Raw genomic sequence first — 12,558 nt, forward strand, 5'->3', positions numbered from 1 at the left:
CTAAGCCAGGACCTACAACCTTTACAGGATCAATATTTCCACCACCATAACCCAATTCAGCATCTGGGTTAGTTGTTGGATTTAGGGGGAAACCTACAAACAATAAGAAACATAAGTGCTTACAAGAGATCCTTTTTCACTATAGTTTTAATAACATAAGTAATTGAACTGTTGGTAAACTGTCCAGATAACAGTACAGTTAGAAAAACATTTTAAACAGTTTTCTATCAAAAGTATATATCCAATATACTCGATAAAAGGATCATGATTTGACCACGACATACTAGCCTTCATAGATTATGACATACCAAAAGTAGTGTACAAACTTAACATATGCCAATTTACATGTCTTCTAGCTCTATCTTCATGTTGTACCTTGCTCCCTTCACTCCACGAAAAGATTAATAGTTTATCAAATTTGGCGATACAAATACATGATCAAAGCACTTGAAATTTTTAATACACCTTAAGCGATAATAACTTAGCTCTATCATTGCCTAAGTGTAATAACTATAAAGTTTATTAACAATGAAGTACCCAAGGACACCACCATCTTTACAAAGTCCACACTCCCGACCAAGGAACCGTACCTATATAAAAATCAAATAAAATAGTCAATAGATTGAACACTAGAATAACAAAAACAACTCTTGGATACAAAATCAATCTTGAATAAAAAACTGAGAAGCCGCTTCTTTTCGTCAAGGTTGAATATTCTCTTATTCTGAGCACAAAAGAATATCTGAGACAAAGTGACCATGATCCATACATTCCAGATTGATCTTTGGCTTTTGTTTATATAGCAAATAAAGAGTAGGAGGGTTAGCACACTACTACCAAACATCCACCTGAAATCCAACATGACTTCGACACAAATGTTTTAGGGTTTAGACTACACCACCATTACGCACTAACGAGCTTTACCTCACTCGACCTCTCATACATAGAACCAACAAGAGTTATATTCTTAATCCACGTGCATGGGGTACCTAAGAATAGAGGTCGATTAGGAAACAAGTGCCGATGCAATCTCAAAGGAATAGGACGAGTCCACCTTTTTTTGTCTTCTGACCCCAAAGATCTTGAGATTTGAGTAACACCGACCATGTACCCTGTTATTTCTTAGATTCCTTTTCGACATACTTCAAATAATTGTCAAAACTCATAAGTGCAACGAGAAAAACTACCCCTTCAATAGGGAATGAATAGAAAATTCTAAAATCTTTGAGAATCAATCGAAAACATAAGAAATTAAAATGAATAATTAATCATTTTGAAACTAATATACCAAAAGGAACAAATCAATCAAAGAGTGGTGAAGTGGTCTACTTCTTAGTTTATTTCCATTGCTTACGTTGGTTTGCAACTTCTTTACATAACATCGTAAACAATTTGTTGCAAAGTCTTTATATTTACTATTAACTTTTAGTAAATATTATATTATTAAAGTATGAAAATCGATACTAACTTCCAATTAATTGCAGCTCTCTACACAATAGAGTTCCAAAGAGAGGATTGCCCCATGCTCATATCTTGCTGTTTTGGAAAATTCAGCAAAGCCTTCCCCCCTTCACAAGTCAGCCGAGTTATATCGCCGAATTGCGACCTGGCGACAAAGTTGCATTATAATGTAGTTGTGGAATTCATGATTCACGGTCCATGTGGCGGTCTAAACCGATTCTCCTTGCATGGTAAAAACCGATGATGGGAATCAAAATGTTCTAGGCACTATCGAAACCATGCAGTAGCGAGACAACGATTGGCGAAAATGACTTCACGATCTATGAGGAGAGACAATGGTCGAAGCAAAAAAAAAGATGGAATAACTCTTGATAACAAATGGGTCATTCCACACAATGTGGACTTGATTGTGAAGTTCAAGCCCACATAAATGTTGAACACTGCAACAAAGCAAGGTCAATCAAGTACCTATTCAAGTATATTAACAAGGGAAAGGATAGAGCATCTGCAATGATTGTTGAGAATGTAGTGGTCGACAATACTTGATGAAGGAACAAATTGTCGGGGATGTTGATGAAATATCAAACTTCTTAGGCTGTCGATTTCTTTCTTCTTCAAGGAGTTTGGAGGCTTTTAAATTTTGATATCTGATCTAAAATCCAGTGTTGGCGGCTGCCATTCCATCTTGAAGGTCAGAATATTGTATACTACTGTGAGAAAGATGATCCAAAAGTAGTAGTAGTCGTCGAGAAAAAGCGTCCAAAACAAAGTTCTGAGAATGGTTCAAGGCAAATGAAGAGTATGAATTAGCGGGACACTTACATATGTTGATTTCTCAACTAAATTTGTTTGAAAAAAAAGTATAATAAGTGGACTCTCTAAAGCGAGGAATATCGGTTGGGCCGAGTTTACTACGCACATCCTACATCTGGTGAAAGGTTCTACTTAAAAATGTTGCTTAATATTGTTAAAGGACCTAGGAGTTATGAAGATATTCGTACAGTTAATGGAACCCCACATCCAACTTTTAAAGCAGCGTGTCAGGTAATCTTTCAACTACTTCAATTGTCCATCTACTACTAACAGCTTTTTTGTGATATAGTAAGTAACATATATAATAAGTAACATATTAAGCAGTATCCCTCTCGACCATTATTATATTCCAATAAAAGTCTAACATTATTATTAAAGCTATATGTCATTTGATAACAAAATATATATTCTGTCGTACTTAATGATATCTCCTATTCTCATAAAACAAAGTATGAATTATGCAACAAAACTGAATCAAGACTACATACCACTCCAAAAATGGCCCCTGAAGCACCAACTCAATCAAGTGCACTTCAACTTTTATCATAGCAGAAATACAACAATACAATTTCAAAATATTTTATACTCACAAGACATTGATTGCAATGAGGACATTAGTCCATAATCTTTCATTGCCTGAGATGTGGCATTCCTGAAGAGTCTACTTTAAGTCCTGTTAATTTATTTCTTAATATCAAGTTTTTCATTTTATATTATATCATTTTTGGATTACAGGCATACGGTTTGCTAGAGGACGACAGTGAATGGAATGATGCTATGAAGCAAGCAAGCGAGTGGGCAAATCCAGCTTCTTTAAGAGAACTTTTTGTCACTTTAATCTTGTTGTGTGAGGTTACATCTCGAAATACTTTTTGAAAATCATCGAGAAAAGCCTTGGTGAAGATATTTTGTTTAGATTCTGAGAAAAACCAACCACAACCAAAGTCTCGGCTAAGTGATGACCCGGATAAAGAATGATACTCTTTGCTTGAGATTGAGAATATCATGGTTCGTAGGGGGAAAACACTTTACGGATATTGAAGGTTTTCCTAAATTCAATATTTCTTCACAAGCATCCTATGGTAACAAATTGATTCTTTGAAGAATTGGATTACAACCGCTTAGAGTTGCCCAAACGAACATATCAAACTCTATAACGGTCTTAACAATGAACAGAAAAATGTTTACAAGCGTGTAACTAATGCGGTTGAGGCCTTAATCTGGAGGAGGTTTTTTTGTCACGGAAGTGGGAACTGGGAAAACATATCTTTACAAGACTATCATTTCAAAACTCCGTTCAAGAAAGTAAAATTGTTCTTGCGATTTGCTTCTTCGGGAATAGCATCACTTCTTTTACCGGTGGACCGAACGGCACATTCAAGGTTTAAAATTATGATACCTACAGATGAGACCACAAGTTGTGATATTTCTCATGGTTCAAGGAAACTACACAAGCTTATTTCAAAAGTGACCTTATTGTGTGGGACGAAGCTCCAATGACTCATAGGCACGCGGCTTTGAGGCCGTTGACCGACTACTCTGAAAGACTTATTGAAACCAGATACTAGAGATTTTGGTGGAAAGACATTTCTCATGGGTGGAGATTTCAGACAAATTTTGCCAGTCATACCAAGAGGTAAAAGAATTGATGTTGTTAAAGCTTCGATTAACAAATCAAAACTTTGGAAAAACTGCCAAGTTTTTCACTTAAGTGAAAACATGAGACTCAAGAGTGACGTGATGGACTATGACACTATTAGTTCTGTAGATGAGTTTAGCAAATGGGTTCTAGATTTAGGAGATGGGAACCTACCTACAAAGGCGATGAACGAAGAAATAGAGCCGACTTGGATCAAAATACCTGATGACTTACTCATTTCAGAAAGTGACAACTCAGTTGAAGATATCATCAGCACCATTTATCCAGATTTGGTGAATAAGTATCTGAAGTTAAGTACTTGAAAGAGAGGAGTATTCTAGCACCCGAAGAATGACACGGTGAAGCGAAATAAATTCTGCAGTTGTTTCAAAAATTCACGGAGATTTAAAAGCTACTTAAGTCTGAGACTCTCTATGTCCAATCGAGGAAAGTCTTGAGACCAAGATGTTACGTATCCAACAGAATTTTTTAAACGACTTGGAATTTTCGGATACCAAACCACAATAACGAAGCTTAAAGCGTGGAGTCCCTATTATGCGTCACGAAACATGAATCAAAGTGAAGGACGTGTAATGGTACTAGACTCACGATGACAAATATTGCTCCAAAAGTCATAGAAGCAACAATTATTCTTTGGAACAAAGATAGGAGAACCAGTTTTATTCCCGAATGATTATGTCTCCAAGTGACACAAAATGGCCTTTTCGTCTTGAGGAGGGAAGCAGTTTCTGTCAAAGTTTGTTTAGCTATGACTATAAACAAAAGTCAAGGTTAGACTTTTGATAAGGTTGGTGTTTATTTACCAAGACCAATTTTCACACATGGCGGTTATATGTTCTTTGTCTCGTGAACCACCTCAAGAAAGGGATTGAAATTCCTAATAAAAAGGAGGAAATGAACCGAAGGGTGCACAAAGAACATTGTGTATAAAGAAGTTTTCAATTCAATATGAACATATTAACTCAAGGTATGTCCTAATATAGCTATTTTACATTCAAGATGAATCACATACAAGATTAAAATAAAAACAAGTTAAATAAATATATATTAATTTCTTGCATAATACAATGGCATGGCGTGAGATCTCACAGGAATTAGATTGATTGTCTCTTCGTAGGTCTAGGATACAATTTGTAAAAAAGTGTTTACTTTAATCTAAACAGTCTCTGGCATTGGATATGGTGGTGCTGCAAAGCGACCATCTAGGTGAAGTTGTCTTGGCTTTTTGTGGTGGTTCGGGAAAGAATTATGTTCTTTCGGGAGCTAGAAGCTATAGAGAAAGGGTTGCAAGGATGTCAACTACATGGCTTTTGGAGAGTTGAAGTTAGTTCTAACTATTTGTTGAGAGAATATCAGTAGTTTGAATAGTTAATTTTTCCGGTCAATTATATTGTAAACCCTTTATTGTAGGCTGTTGTATTATTATAACGATTTGTTATTTCAAGTTGGAAGCCAATGTCCCTTGCTTAACAATTTAAGGAAATGGTAAAACTAATTTCTAAGATACATGGGACCACATAGAAGATATAAGTAAAGATGGAAAATGGATGTTACTGTGCCAAATTCGAAAACATTCTCTTCTCGAATAGTAGAACCCTCCCTTGGCGTATGTAAGAGAATCTAATAGGTACCAGAGAAAAAAGAAAGAAGATGGAATGTAAATGAAATCATGAAGCCAAAATCGGTGACAACGTATCATGCTCTCTCCGATAAGGTCATGTCACTATCTACAATGAAAACAAACCTTCGAGGAAAAGTGTTGCCCCTCTGCAAATGGCGAAAACCCTAACTCATGGTGGTCTTAACAATTTGTATACAAGATGCATATGAATTTTTGCAAGTGCATATGGCGCGACAAGCGGGATGGCTTCAACTTCCTCATCATTGACCTACAAAGATGTACCACCACTAATTTAACTTCTACAAAGTGCATATGCCGCAAAGCGGTGTAGTAGTGGTACTTTTACACTTCTTTTCTTGAGCGTAGCAGTGAATTCTGCTCTAATTGAATTAATAACAAGCGGGAGATGATTACATAAGGTCGAACTCAACAACCTCCGACTTCTTATTCAACCGGCGTGAAACCAAAATGGTTCCACTACTTTTTGTTTTATTATTTTCTCCCTTTCATCTTGCGGTGGATAAAAGCACAGTTCTAAAGCAAAGAGCAAGAAAACATTCTAATCAACTTACTTTTATAGCTCGAAGATAGTTAAGGACGGGGCGAGGGTTATTATGGTTTCTAGATAATCAAAGAACTCAAAAGAGTACTTCAATAACTTGACCCGGTACTTTCAACCTGAGCCTTGCCCAATCTAATTTAGACATCAAGAACTGTGTTTTCAAGGTGCTATGCATATCCAAATAAAGAAACTTAAATTTAACTGGGTAATGAGACAAATTTCTAAACTAATCTACTTGGTTTTACCTTCGGTCTCGAGAATCTTGAATTTCCACGGCAGCAGGGACCACAAGAGTTGGTCAGTCGTCCCAAAGGTAGCAAACCACCATCATACACACATGCAGTGCTCCCAAAGGTTTCACGAAATCTCGGATGTATACACTAGCTGACCACTTACATTCGCACCGGTAAGGACTAATGCACTCCTCGAACCACGGGCAATGGCTCAAAAAATTTAGAATCGGGACACAAACTCCTATCTTTGTCAATCCACGGGTTCAATGATTTCTCAAGTATACTAGATTAATGGTAAACCTTAAGTAATTACTAAGCAACGCGTCTATGTTAAATAGTAATGAGTTAATGATTTCGAAGTAGAGTCTTTTCACACACTATGAGCAAAATATTAGTGTGCCATGTAGTGACACACTCTTATTAGAGTAGCAAGCCCGACAAGTACATGAGGCAGATATCTGAGGCGTGAAAACCGACCCGAGGTGACAAATTCGCGAGTTTTCCGCGTGTGGTCAAAATGATGGGTTCGCACAATTGCTCAATTTTAGTTACATTTAGAGCGATAGTCCAAGTTTACCATCTTATACAAGGTTACCATATTTTTCCTTAATTCATAGCTCTGGCGGCAAGTGATGTCAATATTTTTATTCAACTGTACGAATGCACTGCACGAAGAAGTACTCTTATGCAAATGCATATCGAAACTGCCGACAACAAATATTTACTCCCACTACATAATAAATAAGCACACTAATAAGAATCACACCTCAAATGATCACAAAAGTGAGAGGTCCTGGAAGTAAGTTATCAGGCAAAGTGTGTGCCAAGTCATTCGGCTTCACTAACGGTGTTCGAAAGTTAAACGACTACTACTTAGGCGATGACAACACAGGTAGTTGATCCGAGTCAGACAGCAGTGTCCAAGACTCCAATCCCTACTAGCTCGGTTATGACATCAATTGAAACAAAGCGGACAAACCGTGTGGTCTTTGAACTATGATCTCAATGAGCTTCCGATACTAATGAAACTATAATATATACTTGAATAGGTACTTGATTATGAAGTATATTGATTAAGAAGTTTTTGAACAGCTAAGATCATCGTCAAGGTCTTTCGTCGAGAAAATCTTTGAAGCCCTGTTTATATTTTGTCATAACAAGCTCAAGCAAAAGGCAATCTAAACCACATATCTTTTTATTTCATTTTTTTTTACTCATCTCACATTATGTATGTGGCTCAAATATCCCCATACTATCTCAAGTACTTGCAGGAGAACAAGTTCTTGAAATTCCTTGGTTTTATGTGGAATCCTTTGTCATGGGGTTAGCCATACGGGATCCGATGTGTTTCGACTTGAGAGTGCACTTGATTTTTTAATGTTTGTTTATTTTATCAGTTACTCTAACCAATAACCTAGCTCTCTAATCGTAATAAATTTGTTCATCTTAAACAAGTTAGTCAACAATGCACAACTCACGTAAGTGAGTTTTATTTAAATTTCTTATCGATTATTTGGAATTTTTAGCCCAATGCAATGCTAGAAAAGCCAAGGAATCCAACTTGACTGTCAACTTCAAGTGCAAAGATGAACCGATGACCATCCACGGAAATCAAAGTCACATTTGTTAACGGAGTTGAGCAAGTTTTGATCTTTGCCCAACACATCTACGAGCATTAGAGAGATGATTTTGGAGAGAAGTGATGTTAGATTTGAGCAAATGTATCGTGATAATAATGAGACTTGGCCTGTTATGATTCCTTAAGAAAAGATTAATCGAGCTTTCCTCGAATCATAATTGTTAGGCACTTATTTGTTACATAGGGCTTAGGCATCGATTCGGTATCCGGTCCGGTTGGTTGTAATACATTTTTACTCTCATGTTCACATTATGTTTGAAATCGATAACCGATTAATTAAGCATAATTTATACTAATTGTTCGGGTTCAGTGTTGGCCCTTTTATTTTGGACATAATGTCTTTATTATCGGTTCTAAGTCTTTTACTATGCCTTGGAATGATTTCTTTAGGTATTACAATTGTAAAAGTCATCCTAAATTACAATTGAATCGTGGGTTTTCAGATATCTATCGCTCAGTTTTCGGATATCTATCGCTCGGTTCTTAGACAATTAGAAGTCTTAAACAATTAAAACTCTAAAACTAACACAACACTTCACAGTCTTAGAAGTATTAGAACTCTATTACTACCTACGGATGTTTATCCAAAAAACAACTATAAATCACAACCAAAAACCATACTCCACTAATCTACAAAGCTTCTCTCCTCAAAGGTATTATTAGAAAAGACAAGAACTATAAATATAAATCCTCACGATTAATCAAAATATTTTGACAGTTTCTAAATTCTTCTATTGTATATTGGGGGCTATTCTATAATTCAAGTTAAGCAATCATCACAGTACAACATATTCCTCTAATTTACAAAATTTATAAAGTAACATATTCCTCTTTTGTTTCTTCAACTTTTGTTTATGTAACTTCTATGTAACAATTTTTATTTAGGATAGGATATGTAACTTATTTTAAATTTCTAATAGATTTGAATATTTTTAATATATTATTATTTATACATCAATTGAAGATTAAAGAAGTTATCTAGAAAAGAATAATATTGAGCAAGTGAGTAGCATCCACTCAACGTGGATGAGCCTAGAGGTAAGGCCAACGACAATATGAACGTATATAGAGGAGCTTTGTATCATACCTAGATTTAATTACACGCGACAGCCACCATTGCAAGTGTAGATTGTAGTAAAAATAATATCTCATAACTAGAAAATAACAAGGATAAATTTTACATACCCGTTCAAAGCATCAATTAAGTAATCCTTTGGGAGAGACACACTTGCTACCTTCGCAGGGCAAAGTGCTCCGCAATGTGCTCTCAAACTGCCAATAAAGGATAGGTGAGAATAGTATCAAATTAAGCCCTATAACTTTCTTACCCTCATGAAGAGGGACCGGATCCCAGTGCCGTGTCCACTCTACTTAACGCTTTGATCCCTTTTCTGCCATTGCTTGCTGCCAATAGGCATAATGGATGCCTCACAATCACCCCTTTTCAGATAGTAGTTTCAAGAAAGGATTAATGAACGGTGAAAGAAAGGATCTGGGTTTTGAGTCAAGGTCTCAAAGGGAGCAAAGCGTGCAAGAACTTGATGTTCCCTTACAATATTTCTCCAAACACTTACTGTTATATGATGGGGTTGACATTTAATCATTAAAAATGACTAGACCGCCTAGAGGCCATCTAGACCAGCTTAATCCGGTCGACCTAGACCCTAGACGAATCGGTCCACAAATTTTTAAATGATTTGGGCATAAAGCGAAGTCGGTTGGACACCGCTAGCGCAAGAGACCACCTAGACCAATTTTAAGAACGGTGACCTTAGTAGTTTTGCGTCACTCTTACAAACCGCGGTGTGGGCTTAAAAAGAAATATCAAATTAAGGCCCAATCTAGCGTGTCGAGATCCGGTTTAATAATATGATTGTAACGTAAATAGCTTACTAGCTTTGCTTCAAAAGCAAAACCGTGAAACACATATATAAATACCCTGTGTTAGAACGGGGTATCTTTGGGTGGCACATCGGATCAGTCTTTGAAGGTACATCGGTAAAAGGAGTCACATCAATCCCGATTAGGTTAAGGCGGTGAGTTTTATCACAAGACTGTGGCAAGCAAGACCACGTCCAGTTCGATTAATACTGGTAAACTCCTACTCCCCGCCTTCCCATACCTCTGCCAGCGATGATGATTCAACTATAATTAGCTCAATCTCTTACGGTGATAAGCTACATCTCAATCGGTTTCACTACTTTCCCTATGGTCAAATTTTGTTTAACTCCTTAGCACAAAGCACTAAACAATAATAATACCTTTTTGAACTTGATGTGAATCTTATGCGGTCATCAAACTTCAAGATGGCGGTGCCCAAGTGTCTATTTGTGATTTATTTTTAATAATTTCTCAATCAATATATATTGATAGTTTTTGTTAAGGAACTAATTCACAATGTTATAATATTGTTTCATAAGGCATTACACTATGGAAAATAAATACAAGGACTTCGAGCTCAACCAAAAACAGACAAGTGTATAGTGAAAGCACGTGAAAGCAGATTGTGGTTCCCTTTTTATCCGTTGAACCAGAAAACAAACTTTTTGGAATAGACATGCTTCTCATTGATGAAAGGTGAGAAATATACATTTAATTAATAATCACTTTTTTACTTAATAATTTAATTTTGTAATCATAGGGAGACCAAATCCATGCCAAAGGTACGGGACAACCTAAAAAAGACAAATTTAGAGAAAAACTAGAAGAGGAAAAAAATTTATACTTTTGAGAAATTTGAAGTGGACAAAGAAGACAAGAGTTACCGTCCTTGCATGCGATTTAAGCGCAAAATTTTGTTTACAAAAGCAACTATAGTAACTCCTACCAATGAAGATGACAAGAGTATTGAAAATTACAAGTTCACTTTTGTTGGATTCGAAAAATTCCCTTAAATGTAAGATGCCTCAAAGATGTGACTTGAAAGGTATTTTATAAACTTATTATCTGTTGTATATTTTAATAATGCATATTGAATGATCTAACAATATTTTGTAATACATATATCATAACAATTTGAAAAAAAAATTGGTAATAAAAAAAACCACAAGGTTTGAGAGAAATTACTTTGGTAGACTAAAAGGTAAACATTAATTCATAAGTAATAATTTTTTCTTCTATTATTAATTTTGTCACTTTAATCTTGCCGTGTGAGGTTACATCTCCAGAAATACTTTTGAAAATCATCGAAAAGCCTTGGTGAAGATATTTTGTTTCGATTATTAAAAACCAACCACAACCAAAGTCTCCAGCTAAAGTGATGACCGGATAAAGAATGATACTCTTTGCGAGATTGAGAATATCATGGTTCGTAGGGGGAAAACACTTACAGATATTGAAGGTTTTCCTAAATTCAATATTTCTTCACAAGCATCCTATGGTAACAAATTGATTGCTGAAGAATTGGATTACAACTGCTTAGAGTTGCACAACGAACATATCAAACTCTATAACGGTCTCAACAATGAACAGAAAAATGTTTACAACTGTGTAACTAATGCAGTTGAGACGCAATCTGGAGGTGTTTTTTTTGTCTACGGAAGTGGGGGAACTGGGAAAATATATCTTTACAAGACTATCATTTCAAAACTCCGTTCTGAAAGTAAAATTGTTCTTGCAGTTGCTTCTTCGGGAATAGCATCACTTCTTTTACCAGGTGGACGAACAGCACATTCAAGGTTTAAAATTATGATACCTACAGATGAGACCACAAGTTGTGATATTTCTCATGGTTCAAAACTACACAAGCTTATTTCAAAAGCTGACCTTATTGTGTGGGACGAAGCTCTAATGACTCATAGAAACGCGGCTTTGAGGCCGTTGACCGTACTCTGAAAGACTTATTGAAACCAGATACTAGAGATTTTGGTGGAAAGACATTTCTCATGGGTGGAGATTTCAGACAAATTTTGCCAGTCATACCAAGAGGTAAAAGAATTGATGTTGTTAAAGCTCGATTAACAAATCAAAACTTTGAAAATCGCCAAGTTTTTCACTTAAATGAAAACATGAGACTCAAGAGTGACGTGATGGACTATGACACTATTAGTTCTGTAGATGAGTTTAGCAAATGGGTTCTAGATTTAGGAGATGGGAACCTACCTACAAAGGCGATGAACGAAGAAATAGAGCCGACTTGGATCAAAATACCCTGATGACTTACTCATTTCAGAAAGTGACAACTCGGTTGAAGATATCATCGGCACCATTTATCCGATTTGGTGAATAAGTATAGAAGTTAAGTACTTGAAAGAGAGGAGTATTCTAGCACCGAAGAATGACACGGTGAGAGCTAAATAAATTCTGCAGTTGTTTCAAAAAATTCCCGGAGATTTAAAAGCTACTTAAGTGCGGAACTCTCTATGTCCAATCCAGAGAAAGTGCTTGAGACCAAGATGTTCTCAGATCCAACGTAATTTTTAAACTTGACTTGGAATTTTCCCGAGTACCAAACCCACAATCTGAAGCTTAAGCGTGGAGTCCCTATTATCGCGTGCTAAAACATGAATCAAAGTGAAGGGCGTGTAATGGTACTAGACTCACAAGTGACAAATATTGCTCCAAAAGTCA

The 12,558-nt window shown here is 36.1% G+C and overlaps 1 protein-coding gene across 1 annotated transcript; it reads left to right on the forward strand.

Annotated features, from left to right (window-relative positions):
• The first annotated feature begins 11,292 nt into the window (after positions 1–11,292).
• Positions 11,293–11,823, forward strand: LOC147524360 (uncharacterized). Its single transcript, XM_086574432.1, has one exon. The coding sequence runs from the start codon at positions 11,293–11,295 to the stop codon at positions 11,821–11,823; it is 531 nt and encodes a 176-aa protein (XP_086430558.1).
• Positions 11,824–12,558: the final 735 nt, after the last annotated feature.

This window comes from Coptis chinensis, chromosome 1, assembly GCF_015680905.1.
Source record: "Coptis chinensis isolate HL-2020 chromosome 1, ASM1568090v1, whole genome shotgun sequence".
NCBI lineage: Eukaryota > Viridiplantae > Streptophyta > Magnoliopsida > Ranunculales > Ranunculaceae > Coptis > Coptis chinensis.